Raw genomic sequence first — 16,680 nt, 5'->3', positions numbered from 1 at the left:
GGCGGTAGGTGGGGCCTTTGGACCTACCAGCAGTGAGGGAGTTAACACAGCAGCTGACTTCTCTAGGCAAAGAAAACTCCCCTCAGACGCTTTGCTGCCTGGCCTCCTGCCAGGAACAAGCAGGAGCTGAAAACTAGAAGTTGAGGCGTGAGTTTGGCCACTCCGTAGTGTGCACTTGGTGAGGGCAGCAGCTCACCACAGCTGCCAGCCATCTGTCCATTCACCCATCTGTCCATCTGGCAGCCTGCTGTTCAGACCTGTCTGTCTGTCCGCCCATCTGTAAGCCCATCTCTGTCCCATTGTCTATCTGACCATCTTTCTCTTACTGTCCTCTTTTTCTAGCTATCTGGCCTGTCTGTCGATCCATCTTCGTGTCTGTCTTAAGCCCCCACCTGTTTGTCCATCTGTCCAATTACCTGTGAGTCTATCTATGCATCTTCTTGCCCATTCATCTGCCCAACCATCTGTCCCTCTGTCTGCCCACCGGCCTCCCCTCTCCTTCTGGGCCGCAGAGCCATGGCCCAGGACTGCGGAGCCATGGTTGACCTGGTCCTGCTGGGGCTGGGGCTGGGGCTGGCGCTGGCTGTGATTGTGCTGGCTGTGTTCCTCTCTCGACACCAGGCCCCAAGTGGCCCCCAGGCCTTTGTCCACACTGCTGTTGCTGCTGACTCCAAGGTCTGCTCAAATGTTGTACGGTGAGTGAGACGTGGGAGGAAGCTGGGTGGCCCTTGGCAGCCAGCCCCTCCTGGAGAAGGCGTGTGTGTGTGAGCATGTGTGTGTGTGTGTGAGATTATGTGTGAGTGTGAGTGTGTGTGGGTATATGTGTGAGTGTGTTTGTGGGGTGTGGGTGGGTGTGAATGTGTGTGATTGTGTTTGTGTATGTGTGAGTGTGTGGGTGTGAGTATATGTGAGTGTGAGTGTGTGGGGGTGTGGGTGGGTGTGAATATGTGTGATTGTGTTTTGCTGTGGGAGGGTGTGTGTGACTGTGTGAGTGTGAGTGTGTGGGTGTGTGGGTGTGTGTAAATGTGTGTGATTGTGTGTGTGAGTGTATGTGTGAGTGTTTGTGGGTGTGTGTGTGTGAGTGTGAGTATGGGGGGTGTGGGTATGTGTGAATGTGTGTGATTGTGTGTGGGTATGTATATGTGTGGGGGTGTGTGTGTGTGCGTGTGTGTGTGTGTGCACGTGCACTGGCCCAGGAAGCAGGAGCTGTGTGTGTGGGCTTCAGCACCTGCAGGGCTTGAGCGCAAGGAGACAGCCTCAGGGCCCTTGCACAGAACAGGTGGCAGGGTGTGCCCGTGGGGCAGATGGGGACTTTGGGACAATGGTGGTGTGTGAGTCCATACCTGGCTCCAGGATTCAGGAGGCCCATTTGCATATCCCAGGTGGGAACCTGTCTGGCCCCGCCTGACCCTGCTGGCTGGCGCAGGCCCCTTCAGTGAGGCCAATTCTCCAAGGCTGGGGTCTTCTCCCAGGGTCATGGGTGAAGGGGTTTGGAGGCTCCCTGCGTGGTACTGGCCTGCTGGGGTACACACAATGCTGCCATAGCCAGTCTGCCCCAACAACCAGCCCGGGGCCACATCTCAGGTCTCTCAGTCCTGAGGAGCCCGGTGCCCCACCCCTCACATCCTCTCTTCCTGAGTCAGGGCCTGGGTCTCGTGAGCTGAGTGACTGATACTTGGTGTCCTGGATGAGGTCGTGATGGAGAGGGGCCACAGTGGGTGTTTCCTGATCCTCTTTCAGGAAGGTGCTGCTGCCACTGCAGGGAGGACACATACAGGATGCCCCTTCCTGCCCCCTGCCTCCCATTGGGCCCACAAAAGCCAGGGCAAGCCTCCCCTCCCTGCTAGCCACCTGGTCTGCTTCCCAGAAATTCTGTCTTGCAGGCTGTTGGGAGGATCTCAGTACTTTGTAAACTAAAGCAAGGGAGGAGTGGCCATTCTCTCTCTTTGTTCATTTATTCACCTTTTCATTCATTCCTTCTTCCCTCCATTCCCCCATCTGTCCATCCTTCCCTGTCCTGATTGCTCACGCCACCCCCCTAGCCCCTCCTGACCTGATCCTTTGGTTTCTCTGCAGGGCTTTCTGTCTCCTCCCACAGGGCTGAGAATGGCAGCTCAGGGACAAGTGGGGGCTGGGGACTGCTTAGTCTCCCCAGTGGCTCTCAGGGGATTTGAGGGTTTGACGCCAGCTGCCACCCCGGGCTGTGCCCCTCCTCTGCTCAGGAGGACATACAGGGATGCGACACCCACTTAAACTCGAAGTTGCAAAGATGCAAACGAGACTGGGGTATCAGGCACCAGAGATCACCCGTGGGCACGTGGCTTTTGGGAGTGGGGACCTGCTGCCACAGATCTCTGAAGAGTCTGGACCTGCTGGGTCTCACCGAGTGACTGTCTGGGGGTCTCCATAGCATGCCCTGCTGTGTGCGTGACGGTCACTGGTTGGGTAGGGGTCTCTACTCTAAAGCTCCCTCTGCCGGCATCCCCTCGAACTGTCCCTTGGTGAAGAGAGGATGTGGTTTGCCCCAGTGTTTTATCAAACAACTCTCTCCACTTCCAGTTTTAAGAAGCTGAGAGTGGAAGAGAGCCTGGGGCTGGCCCCAGCTGCTGCTGTGAAACAGGGGTCACTGGATGCTGGGACCCTGGCCGGGCTGGCTGGAGGCCTCAGGAAGAGGCCTGCTACAGCGTCATCCTGGCCAAGATTCCTCCCTGCAGAGGACCCTGGCCACACTGCCACAGGGTCTGCTGGGGCCACCAGAAGCCCATGCTCCTGCCTCCATCTCTCCCCTCTGTGCTCACCTCTCACCAGGAGGCCCTCCCAGAGTTCAGTGTCCTGCTTTTTTTTTTTTTTTTTGAGACGGTGTCTCACTCTGTCACCAGGCTGGATTGCAGTGGCGCGATCTCAGCTCACTGAAACCTCTGATTCCTCGGTTCAAATGATTCTCCTGCCTCAGCCTCTTGAGTAGCTGGGACTACAGGTGCCAGCCACCATGCCCAGCTAATTTTTGTATTTTTAGTAGAGACGGGGTTTCACCATGTTGGCCAGATGGTCTCTATCTCTTGATTAGCCCGCCTTGGCCTCCCAAAGTGCTGGCATTACAGGAGTGAGTCATGGCGCCCGGCCTCATCTCCTACTGTTTCAGCACCAGGTTTTATTCTTAGGATTCTGCTACAGCCGGAGCCCCTGGGTGCGACCTCCTAAGATTTCTGTGAGTGTGGACCCAGCACCGTGCCTAGTAGACATACAAAAGGAGCATGGTGACAGTGAGGTCTGTCATCTCCAGCATAATGACTGCTTTGATCCTTGTGAAAAAGGTGATTTTTGGCTGGGTGTGGTGGCTCACACCTGTAATCCCAGCACTTTGGGAGGCCGAGGGGGTGGCTCACTTGAGGTCAGGAGTTGGAGACCAGCATGGGCAACATGGTGAAAACACGTCTCTACTAAAAATACAAAAATTAGCTGGGCATGGTAGCGGGTGCCTGTAATCCCAGCTACTTGGGAGGCTGAGACAGGAGAATCACTTGAACCCAGGAGGCAAAGGTTGCAGTAAGCCAAGATTGTACCACTGCGCTCCAGCCTGGATGACAGAGCAAGACTTGGTCTCAAAAAAAAAAAAAAAAAAGAAAGAAAAGTTTATATTTTTGTTCTAATGGTTATCTTAATATCTTCATTCTATAATTATATGTTTTATATAATTATAATAGCTATATAAGATATAATACCCCTAGTATGTTGTTTTTTGGATATTCTACTCGTTCCTGACGGTTAATTTATGTGTCAACTTGGCTAAGCTATGGTGCCCCGTTGTTTGGTCAAATACTTGTCAATATCTTGCTGGGAGGTTATTTCATAGATGTGGTTAATACTGACAGTCAATTGACTTTAAGTAAAACAGATTACCCACCATAATATGGGTGGACCACCTCCAATCAGTTGAAGGCCTTAAGAACAAAAACAGGTTTCCCAGAGAAGTAGGAATTCTGCTTCAAGACTGTAACACACAAACCCTGCCTGAGTTTCTGGCCTCCTGACTGCTCTACAGATGTTAGGTTCCAGACTTCGAGATCAACTCTTACCTGAATTTATAGCCTGCTGGCTTGCCCTACAGATTTTAAACTTGCTAGTCCCCACAATCATGTGAGCCAATTCCTAAATAAATCTCTCTCTATGTATAATCTATTGGTTTAGTTTCTCTGAAAAGCTTTCACATCCAGTTTCCTGGATGTTAAAAATTACTGAAACTAGCTAGTAACTTTTTTTTTTTTTTTTTGAGACAGAGTTTTGCTCTTGTTGCCCAGGCTGGAATGCAATGGCACAATCTCAGCTCACCGCAACCTCCACTTCCTGGGTCCAAGCAATTCTCCTCCCTCAGCCTCCTGAGTAGCTGGGATTGCAGGCATGTGCCACCATGCTTGGCTAATTTTTGTATTTTTAGTAGAGACAGGGCTTCTCCATGTTGGTCAGGCTGGTCTTGAACTCCCAACCTCAGGTGATGCACCGCCTTGGCCTCACAAAGTGCTGGAATTACAGGCATGAGCCACTGCTCCTGGCTCCTAGTAAATTCTTCTTTTCCGTGATGTGTCTCTTACTGCTAATAATACTTTTCTTCTTAAAGTCTACTTCATTAAAAATAGTTACGCTGGGCATGGTGGCTCATGGCTGTAATCTTGGCACTTTGTTGGAGTTCGAGGTGGGTGGATCACTGAAGCCCAGGAGTTCAAGACCAACCTGGGCAACATGGCGAGACCCTGCCTCTACAAAAAATATGAAAATTAGCTGGGTGTGGCTATATGATATATTTTGTATCATATTTTAGATACTATATATCATATATGTTATATATCTTATGTTATATATCATATATTTTCTATAATATATATAATATTATATATATTATATAAGAAATATATTATATATGTGTTATATATGATATATAATATACAATATATCATATTAATATATTACATATTATATATTATATATTATAATATATCATATATATTATATATTATATATGTAATATATAGCACATTATAATATGTAATATATATTATATATGTCATGTAATATAATATGTCATCTTATATATTATATATAATATGACATATAATATATTTTATATATCATATATATTATGACATATAATATGTATTATATGTTACATATATAATATATTATATCTTACATATATATTATATATGTATATAATTTTTTTTTAGACAGAATCTTGTTCTGTTGCACAGGCTGGAGTGCAATGGCACCATCTTGGCTCACTGCAACCTCTGCCTCATGGGTTCAAGCAATTGTCCTGCCTCAGCCTCCCAGGTAGCTGGGACTGCACCACACTGGGACTACACCAGCTGCCACCATGCCTGGCTAATTTTTTTGTATTTTTAGTAGAGACAGGGTTTCACTGTATTGGCCAGGATGGTCTTGATCTCCTCACCTTATGATCCTCTTGCCTTGGCCTCCCAAAGTGCTGGGATTACAGGCCTTAGCCAAGATACATGTTTTTTAAATGAAGAAAAATTTCAAAGGTACTCTGCTTGGTACAATAATCAAATATGTAAATTGAGGAATAAAACATAACCATGAAACATATTTATAACTGCATATGGAAAATACAGAGGATAATTTTTTAAATAACATATTTTGAAAGCATTAACTATTAATTTGAAGAGTTCGCATTTGACAGGCCAGTATGAACATACCTTGAATGCAGCACACAGATTCCCCATAAGAAATCAAAATCAGGGAAAATGAAACCACGAAGGTTCAATCTGCTCTGACCTTTGAAAAACTCAGCACAGACAGTGGCACTTAGCCCCAAGGGCAGGAGATCCCTAATCCCATCACGATGGCGATAGGGCATAAACATTCCAGGGTGAAGGCACAATCCACACTGTGAAGTCCAACTGCTGCCATGTAGACAGGTGTGCTTTTACATGTATAGGAAGGTCATTGAAGGCTCAGTGTTTTGTTTCAAAAACTGAATCCCAAGCGCACTCATTATTTTGCTGTGCTTCTTAAAATAAGTTATGAGATGGGAAATAGGGCACCCCCAAATATAGCCAATAGTGGGAGTTTCAAATTGAAGAGTGGCACAACTGATACGTCGAGAATAAACAGAGATTCCATTCTGTTTTTTCTTTTTCAACTTTTATGTTAGATTCAGGGTGTACATGTGGAGGTTTATTACCTGGGTATATTGTGTGGTTCTGAGGTTTGGGGTATGAATGATCCCAACATCCAGGTACTGAACATGGTACTCAGCAGTTTTTCAACCTTTCCTTCCTCCCTCCCCCTCCTAGCAGTCCCTAGTGTCTATTGTCACCATCTTCATGTCCATGGGTACTCAGAATTTAGCTCCTACTTATAGGAACATGAGGCGTTTGTTTTCTCTTACTACATTAGTTCACTTCCTGGATTCCAGCTCTATCCATTTTCCCTCAAAGAACATAATTTTATTCTTTTTTGTAGCTGCATAGTATTCAATGGTCTATATGTACCACATTTTTATCCAGTCCACTGTTGATGGGCACCTAGGTTGATCCCATGTCTTTGCTAACGTGAATAGTGTTGCAATAAACAAACCAGTGCATATGTCTTTTTGGTGGAATGATTTGTTTTCTTTTGGATACATATTCGGTAATGAGACTGCTGAGTTGAATGTTAGTTCTGTTTTATGTTCTTTGAGGAATCTCCGAATTGCTTTCCACAGTGGCTGAACTAATTTACATTCCCACCAAAGGTGTATAAGCATTCCCTTTTCTCCTTATCCTTGCCAGTATCTGCTATTTTTTTTTTGACTTTTCAAAAATAGTCATTCTGACTGGTGTGAGATAATATCTCATTGTGGTTTTGATTTGCATTTCTCTCATGATTAGTGATGATGAACTTTTTTTCATGTTTGTTGGCTGCATGTATGTCTCCTTCTGAGAAGTGTCTATGTCTTTTGCCCCTTTTTAATGGGGTTGTGTTTTGCTTGTTGAATTATGTTCCTTATGGATTCTAAATATTAGACCTTTGTTGGATGCATAGTTTGTGAATAATTTCCCCCATTCTGTAGGTTGTTTACTCTGCTGATGTTTTCCTTTGCTGTGTGGCAGCTCTTTAGTTTAATTAGGTCCCATTTGTCAACTTTTGCTTTTGTTGCAATTTCTTTTGAAGACTTAGTCATGAATTATTTCCCATAGCCCATATCCAGAATGGTACTTTTGAAGTTTTTCTTCTCGGATTATTGTTGTTTGAGGTCTTAAATTTAAATCTTTAATCCAACCTGAGTTAATTTTTGTATATGGTGAAAAGGTGACCAGTTTTTTGTTTTTTTGTTTTTGTTTTTTGTTTGTTTGTTTTTTGAGAGGTAGTCTTCCTCTGTCACCAGGCTGTAGTGGAGTGGTGCCATCTCAGCTCACAGCAACCTCCACCAGTGGGTTCAAGCGATTCTCCTGCCTCAGCTTCCTGAGTCGCTGGGATTACAGGCACGTGCCACCACACCCAGCTAATTTTTGTATTTTTAGAAGAGACAGGGTTTCACCATGTTGGCCAGGCTGAACTCGATCTTCTGACCTTGTGATCCTCCCACCTTGGCCTCCCAAAGTGCTGGGATCACAGTCATGTGCCACTGTGCCTGGCCAATAAGGTGCATTATTAACATCAATAAAGCTCTGGAACCAGCTTTCACCATATTTGTGTTTAATTTACAGCTTTTCTCAGAGTCTTTGGAATAGATTCCTCCCTCCATGAGCCAGAGAACTTACAATGTTCACTGCAGTGTCTTTAAATGTAGCAGTAGCAGCTGTGGGTTGAGAACACAAGTCTTCCACTTTTCCTTTTAGAGCCAGCCATTCACGGTGCTCTGTGTTCTTATTCAGCATTGGGTAGGGGCATCTGGGTGCTGGGCATAGCACCAGTGCCCCATGGAGGAGGGAGGCAGGAAGCCCCTTTCTTCCTTCTCTAAAACCTTTTTTCTTTATGTAGATCCAAGTTTTTAGCCTATATCATTTTCTTCTCTCTGGATAACTTCTTTTAATATTTTGACAGATCTACTGACAGCAAATTTGTGTTTGTCTGAGAAAGTCTTTATTTTTCTTCACTTTGGAAAGATAATTTTGCAGGATACAGAAATTTAGGTTGGTGGAATTTTCTTGCTTGCTTGCATGGGTTCTGAAGAAAAGTTTGATGCAACTTTTATTCTTATTCTAACATGTGTTAGGCCCTGCTAAAGCCCAAGGTGGTTAGACTCTTGTGAAATAGTTTCCCTGGGGCAGGCTTTTGCTAAGGAGAACGGAACACCCAGGGCGTATTTCAAAGTAGTTACTTTTCGCCTTCCCTGTGGGAAGCAGGAGGGAATTTTTCTGTGATGTGCATAACAGCGTCTGGCAGAGCTCTTGGAGGTTCACGAAAGTGTAGGGCCCCCTAAGACTGGGCTCCCTTAATTCTTAATTCTCAAGTTTATGCGCATGGAGCCTCCAGCGATTTGTTGTTTACATGTAAGTCTTCCCACCGTGGTTCTGGCTCCAGTGGCCAGCCTCCGATCCTGTTAGGCTAGGACTCACTGCCTCTCCAATTTGGGGGATAACGGTTTGCCCCGTTAACCTCAAGTCTCTGATGGATCTAAGAAAAGTTGTAATTTTCAGTTTGTTCAAGGTGTTTTTTGTTGTTGTTGTGAGGACAGGAGTGACAGCTTCCAAGCTGGAAAACAGAAGTCACATTTGGGTTTTGTTTCAAGATATTTTTCCAATGACAGAGAATGATGCCACACACATTTCCATAGATGTCTTTTGATGCAGATGTGTGTGCGTTTCTGTTATCCTAAGAGTGAAATACCTGAGTCCTAAATGTGCTCCTTTCTAGAACCATTATTCAATGCCAAACACAGTATCCCCTCCAGCAGTGATGAGAGTTCTTGTTGCTCCAGATTCTCTCCAACACTTGGTGTTCTATCTTTTACATTTTAGCCATTTTGGAGGATATGTTATCCTGTTGTGATGTTAATTTGCATTTACATGAATATTAAGAAAGCTGAACACATTCAAGTTTTGCTTTTATAAATTACACATTTAAGTGTTTTACCCATTGTTCTTTCTCTTAGTGATTTTTAAGAGCTCTTTACATATTGTTGATGTGAGCCCTCTGTCAGTTCTATGTGTTCATAGATCTGTTTCCACTCTGCAACTTGTCTTGTCACTTAGTGTTGTCTCTTAATAAACAGAAATTCTTAATTTGAATATAGTCTAATTTATCAATTTATTCCCTTAGAACTATGGCTCTTTGTGATCTGTTTAAGAAATCTGTCCCCATTCATGGTCATAAAAATCGGCTGGGCACGGTGGCTCACACCTGTAATCCCAGCACTTTGGGAGGTCAAGGTGGGCAGATCACCTGAGATCAGGAGTTCGAGACCAGCTGGCCAACATGGTGAAACCCTGTCTCTACTAAAAATACAAACATTAGCCAGGTGTGGTGGCAGGTGCCTGTAATCCCAGCTACTTGGGAGGCTGAGGCAGGAGAATCACTTGAGCCCAGGAGGTCAAGGCCGCAATGAGCAGTCATTGTACCACTGCATTCCAGCCTGGGTGACAGAGCAGGATGCTCTTTCAAAAATAAACATAAAAGTAAATCTAATGAGCTCTAGGATTTCTAATTTGAAGATAGAAGCAATAAACAAAATGAGAAACCAAAATACATTCATTTTGATTAAAGCAGAGGTCAGCCATAACTCTGAACCTAAAAAGGAGGTCACCTGAAGCAGCTGTGAGTGAGCAGGGTAAGATAGGAAGCAGAGAACCGATGCTCATTGCCAGATCTTAGGAAAAAAATAATAAATTAGGATGACATACTTTTGCAAAATTAAAGAAATCCCCTGAGGTGCTAATACAAAATTTCATTTGTGATAGGACTAATAAAGAAATTCAGCTAGTAGTGCGATCTGTCATGGACTGAGCTTGATTCCAAGAACAGAAGAGGCAGGACCAGTGAGAAATAGCACAGACATATTTGCAAAAGCAGCCCTCCCACGTTAGGAAGAAGGGATACTTTTGCACAGTGAACAGCACTACAACTGCTCATCTCTTTCATGTACAATCACACATGGAATGACTGAGATAATCCTGTATTCCACACATAGTCCTCCCCGCCCCTACTGAATAGAGAAACCCAATTTCACCTTGGCTATCTCTAGATCAATTACCTGTTAATAGGCCTGCTGTTTTCTTTACCGTTAGTTTCCAGAAGAACTAAATATCCCCAAATGGTATTTCAGCTTCCACTTAATGAAACCTGTAATCTAAAGCCAGACCCTGGCCTCAGTGCAAGCTCCAGCACAGACCCCAGCACCCACTCTGCTTGGTCCTGCTCTTCCAGGGCCCTTCCCTGGTGGCCGTGTGGTCAGGCTGCATCCAGTCATTTTGGCCTCCACTGTGGACAGCTACGAGAGACGCAACAAGGGTGCTGCCCGAGTTATCGGGACCCTGTTGGGAACTGTCAACAAACACTCAGTGGAGGTCACCAATTTCTTTTCAGTGTCACACAATGAGTCAGATGAAGTGGCTGTTGACATGGAATTTGCTAAGAACATGTATGAACTGCATAAAAAAGTTTCTCCAAATGAGCTCATCTTGGGGTGGTACACTGCAGGCCATGACATCACAGAGCACTCTGTGCTGATCCATGAGTACTACAGCCGAGAGGCCCCCAACCCCATCCACCTCACTGTGGACACAAGTCTCCAGAACGGCCATATGAGCATCAAAGCCTATGTCAGCACTTTAATGGGTGTCCCTGGGAGGACCGTGGGAGTGTTCACACCTCTGACAGTGAAATACGCATACTATGACACGGAATGCATCAGAGTTGACCTGATCATGAAGACCTGCTTTAGCCCCAACAGAGTGGTTGGACTCTCAAGTGACTTGCAGCAAGTAGCAGGGGCATCAGCTCGCATCCAGGATGCCCTGAGCATAGTGTTGCAATATGCAGAGGATATACTATCTGGAAAGGTGTCAGCTGACAATACCATCAGGAAGGTGGGCCACTTCCTGATGAGCCTGGTTAACCAAGTACCAAAAATAGTTCCCGATGACTTCGAGACCATGCTCCACAGCAACATCAATGACCTGTTGATGGTGACCTACCTGGCCAACCTCACACAGTCACAGATTGCCCTCAATGAAAAACTTGTAAACCTGTGAAGGGACCCCAAGCAGTATGCTTGCTGGTCTAGGTCTTAACCCCAGGACTCAGAAGTGAAGGAAAAATGGTTTTTTTGTGGTCTTGAGTCACACTGAGACAGTCAACTGTGTGTGACTCTAATAAACGTAGCCTACCTTTTGTAAATTAAAAAAAAAAAAGAAGTTTGTTTCCTCCCTGGGGAATCAGTATCTCTAAATGAGGAGAACCCAAAGTTTCACAAAAGGGAAGAAAAAGTCTGCAAGTGCAAATTAGGCATAATAGTGCAGGGAGCCCCCTCCCCTTGACTTTCAGATTCATGTGTTTTTGTTGTAAGATAAATAACACTACACGGTGGTCACTGACTCTAAGTTTATACCACACACTGTAGGACAACATCCCAACCTCACTATGTGTTGTTTACCAGCTGGGAGCATTAACTGAGTTACATGATTCCATTCCATCATGTCAGATTCTTCTAGGTGATGGGGATTATGTTGTAAATCCAATGAATTGCACAAACATGAGCCTAATACCCTATTTTTTTTTGCAGTGAAATGAATTCCTTAGTCAAAAACAATGTTGTATGGGATATCATGATGGTGAATAACAAATTATTTAAGTTCACTCATGGTAGTACCAGCAGAACAATTGCAAATGTAAGGGGTGAGTTCGTACCCAGAATAAGTGTCTATTTCGGTGAGAACAAAATCCCTGAGGGATGGGTTTCAATGTCGTCAATCTGCAAGTTGACTGGGTAGCCCCTGAGGGAAGGCTGTCATATTAGCCTTAGTTGTTCTACATTGGTCCAGATACAATTTGATTATGTAAAGTCGTGAATACCTTCTAACCTTAATATTATGTGCATTTGTCCATGAGCCCATTGAACAAGTATCAGCTGACTAACATCTATTATATAACATGTCATTGTATGCATATGATTACTCCTCTTCAGTGGATTCCCTCTAATAAGAATTTACTTGGGCTACAAGTATTTTCATACTTTGTGTCTATTTTAACAAGTCATCTTCGGCTGGGCGTGGTGGCTCACATCTGTAATCCCAGCACTTTGGAAGGCCAAGGTGGGCAGATCACGAGGTCAGGAGATCAAGAACATCGTGGCTAATACGGTGAAATCCAGTCTCGACTAAAAATATAAAAAATTAGCTGGGCCTGGTGGTGGGCACCTGTAGTCCCAGCTACTCAGGAGGCTGAGGCAGGAGAATGGCATGAACCCAGAAGGTAGAGCTTGCGAGCTTGCAGTGAGCTGAGATCGCGCCACTGCACTCCAGCCTGGGCGACAGAGTGAGACTCTGTCTTGAAAAAAAAAAAATCCAACTATTCAAAAGTAAAGAAAAAAATATGTCAATCCCCCATGTGTCCACTGCACAGCATCACAAATTTTAAACCATGCATGAGCTCACATTTTGAATAGAAGGATCTTGGGGACAGGGGACACTAAAAGCCCCAAATATGATCCTGTGTGGCATAATGGTTTTTTGGTAAATGCTATACTGCAAACAATGGTGGTCGCTTAAGATAACAGAGCTGAAAAATTCTTACCATCTAGTAACACTGTGGCCATGATGACATCATAGCACAACGCATTACTCATGTGTTTGCAGTGAGGCTGGTATAAGCAAACCCACTACATTTGTCAGTGGCATTAAAGGTTAGCACATCTAATTATGTACCATATGTCATACTTGGTAATGATAATAAATGACCATGTGACTAGTTTATGTACAGTTGCTCTTTGAACAGCATGGATTTGAAATGCACAAGTTCACTTATATGCAAATTTCCTTCTGCTTCTCCCACCCCTTAGACAATAGGATCAACTTCTCTTCTCTTCCTCAGGCTGCTCAACATGAATATGCAGACGAAGACCTTTATGATGATCCGCTTTCACTTAATGAACAGTAAACATATTTTCTCCTCCTTATGATTTTCTTAATAGAATTTTCTTTTCTCTTTATTATAAGAATACAGTATACAATTAACAAAGTATGCATTAATTGTTTATTTGATCAGCAAAGCTTGCAGTTAATAGGCTATTAGTAGTTAAGTTTGGGGATAGCCCAGAGTTATATATGGATTTTCAACTGCACAGGAGCTGGTCCCCTAACCCTTGCACTGTTCAAGGATCAACAGTATTTACAATACTATACATTTTATTCATATTTTAGAGTGTAGTACTTCTACTCATTAAAAATAACTATAAAACAGCGTCGGGAAGGTCTTTCAGGAGTTCTTCCAGAAGAAAGCCTTGTTATCATAGAAGATGACAGCTGCATGTATGTTATTGCCCTTGAAGACCCTGAAGACCTTTCACTGGGACAAGATTTGGAGATGGAAGACAGTGATATTGATTATCCTGACCCTTACAGGGCTAAGCTAGTGTGTGTGTTTGTATGTTTTTAATACAAAAAAGTTTAAAACATAAAAAATAAAAATAAATAAAGCTTATCGAATAAGGATATAAAGTATTTCTGTACAGCTGTTCAATGTGTTTTTGTTTTAAGATGTGTTATTATAAGAATCAAAAAGTTAAAAAAATTAAAAGTTTATAAAGTTACAATAAGCTAAGATGAACTTGTTAAAGAAAGAAAAATTTTAAATACATTTAGTGTAGCCTAAGTGTACAGTGCATATAAAGTCTATAGTTATGTACAGTAATATCCTAGGCCTTCGCATTCACTCACCAAGTACTCACTGACCCATCAGAGCAACTGCCAGTCCTGCAACCTCTGTTCATGCTAAGTGTCCTATACTGGTGTACCACTCTCTCTAACTTTTGTAATATATATATATTTTTTTCTTTCTTTCTTTTTTTTGAGAAAGAGTTTTATTTTGTTGCCCAGGCTGGAGTGCAATGGTACGATCTTGGCTCACTGCAACCTCTGCCTCTGGGGTTCAAGTGACTCTCCTGCCTCAGCCTAACGAGTAGCTGGGATTACAGGCCCACGCCAGCACGCCCAGCTAATTTTGTATTTTTAGTACAGATGGAGTTTCTCCATGTTGGTCAGGCTGGTCTCGAACTTCTGACCTCAGGTGATCCGCCCGCCTCGGTCTGCCAATGTACTATGTTTTTACTGTATCTTTTCCATGTTTAGATATTACTATTGTGATATAACTGCCTACAGCAGTGGTCCCCAAAGTTTTGACACCAGGGACTGGTTTTGTGAAAGATAATTTTTCCACGGAGTGGGGATGGCTTTGGGCTGAAACTGTTCCACCTCAGATCATCAGATCATCAGGCATTAGATTCTATTTTTTCTTTTTTTTTTTTTAGATTGAGTCTCCCACTGTCGCCAGGCTGGAGTGCAGTGGCACAATCTCGGCTCACTGCAACCTCTGCTTCCCGGATTCAAGTGATTCTCCTGCCTCAGCCCCCTGAGTAGCTGGGACTACAGGCATGCGCCACCACACCCAGCTAATTTTTGTATTCTTAGTAGAGACGGGGTTTCCATGTTGGCCAGGATTGTCTTGACCTTGTGATCCACCTGCCTCGGCCTCCCAGAGTGTTGGGATTACAGGCGTGAGCCACAGCACCCAGCCTAGTTAGATTCTTATAAGGAGAACACAACCTAGATCCCTTGTATGTGCAGTTCACAATAGGGTTTGCGCTCCTGTGAAGGTCTAATGCTGCTGCTGATCTGATAGGAGGTGGAGCTCAGGCAGTAATGCTCGGCTGGCCAGCCACTCATCTCCTGCTTTGTGCCCAGTTCCTAACAGGACACGAACCGGTGCTGGTCCATGGTTTGGGTGTTGGGGACTACTGGCCTACTGTATTCAGCACAGTGACATGCTGCACAGGTGTGTAGCCCAGGAGCAATAGGCTGTACGATATAGCCTAGGTATGTAGTAGGCTACACTGTCTAGGTTTGTATAAACTACACTCTATGGTGTCCGCACAGCCACAAAATCACGTAATGATGCATTTCTTGGAATATGTTACCATTAAATGAGATTTACCTGTATTAGTGTCATCTCAGGTTTATTGTCTAGTAATTTTAAAAGTATTTGTATATTCTTTCCCAGACACATCATCATACTCCGGTGCATATCTCTATTTTATTCCCTAGACCCACTCTTAATTTTTCTACGTTCTGCTTTTTTCCTTAGGAGACTCACCTGAATTGGATACTGCAGAGATCTCCCTTACCCTCATGCTTTTACTGGGGTTCAGCTAATGGAGGGGGTGACAGAAGATAGGTGAGAGAAGAGTGTGTTTATCCCCCACCTCTGCCTCTGCAGGGTCAGCACAGGCAGACTGTGTCCCTTTGCTGAAGATCACAGCTTCTGTCTGGGGCCTTCTTGGCAAGCTGGCACTGTCTCTAGTCAGGTGACTGCTTGGCCCCTTACTACTTACACTCTTCTGTCTGGTTCCTTTGTGTCTTTCCTGCTGTGCTGTAAGTAGTCCCTTTATTAGAATCCATCCACATTAGCCAGTTATATAAAGACAAATGGTTGGTCACTGATCTAGTTCACTCCCTGAGAATCAGCCTTCATCAAAGATCCCTAACAGTCAGATATTCTGTTGGCCACTCCATTCCCGCTCCCCATTATTCTAGTTGTGCCTTCCTTGTCTCTAGTGCAGTCACAAAGCATAAGCGCCTCCACTGTCACTTGTTCTTTGCAACTCTAGGATCACATCATTCCCCTTGAAATCAGAGAACCCTCAATCTCCCCAAGCCCACAAAATTCAGCCGTCACAGTACTTTTCAAGCATGCCAGCAGCCCTCCCCAAAAAACGAATCCTTGATTTCTTAGAGAAATATCTTCTGGGGCTTCCTGTGGGACACAGTGGGGGTCGGCTTGGCATGTGGATCACACCTGATATTTTTACCCCCACCTCCTACTATTCCTATTCCTTTGTATGCACCTCTCTTTATTATGCTAGGAAAGCTCTGGCAACACAACCTCAAAATAAGCAGGCCAGTGTAGATTCACAGTTTCTGTCAGACAAACTTGAGCACCCCTTCTAACTTCCTGGGCTAAGACTTTAACTTCAGAAGCTCTATGTATCCATGTTGATAAACTTAGCCTATGTCAAGATTATATTCTGCATGCCTTAGTCAAACACCATGTAAACCTATGCCTCATATATTCTCTAGGCTTTAGCTGATAGGGATTAGCAAAGTAGTGTGGTTGTTTTGGTCTTTAAACAATGTTCATTTTGTACCAGCTTTCCATTGCACTCCTTTTTTTTTTTTTTTGAGATGGAGTCTTGCTCTGTCGCCCAGGCTGGAGTGCAGTGGCACAATCTCGGCTCACTGCAAGCTCTGCCTTCTAGGTTCATGCCATTCTCCTGCCTCAGCCTCCCGAGTAGCTGGGACTACAGGCGTGTGCCACCACGCGTGGCTAATTTTTTGTATTTTTAGTAGAGACGGGGTCTCACTGTGTTAGCCAGGATGGTCTCCATCTCCTGACCTCATGATCGGCCCGCCTTGGCCTCCCAAAGTACTAGGATTACAGGCGTGAGCCACTGCGCCGGGCCGACTCCAT

The 16,680-nt window shown here is 44.3% G+C and overlaps 1 protein-coding gene across 1 annotated transcript; it reads left to right on the top strand.

Moving 5' to 3' along the window:
- Positions 1-8,776: 8,776 nt before the first annotated feature.
- On the top strand, positions 8,777-11,294 carry LOC134757415 (eukaryotic translation initiation factor 3 subunit F-like). The gene is made up of 2 exons (XM_063699359.1): positions 8,777-8,796; positions 10,295-11,294. Exons 1-2 carry the CDS (start codon positions 8,777-8,779, stop codon positions 11,190-11,192), a joined length of 918 nt encoding a protein of 305 aa, XP_063555429.1. The 3' UTR covers positions 11,193-11,294.
- The last annotated feature ends 5,386 nt before the right edge of the window (positions 11,295-16,680 follow it).

The sequence above is a fragment of the Gorilla gorilla genome, chromosome 17 (assembly GCF_029281585.2).
Source record: "Gorilla gorilla gorilla isolate KB3781 chromosome 17, NHGRI_mGorGor1-v2.1_pri, whole genome shotgun sequence".
Taxonomy (NCBI): Eukaryota; Metazoa; Chordata; class Mammalia; order Primates; family Hominidae; genus Gorilla; species Gorilla gorilla.
The sequence above is the reverse complement of the archived record's forward strand: the minus strand, read 5'-3'. Positions and strand labels throughout refer to the sequence as shown.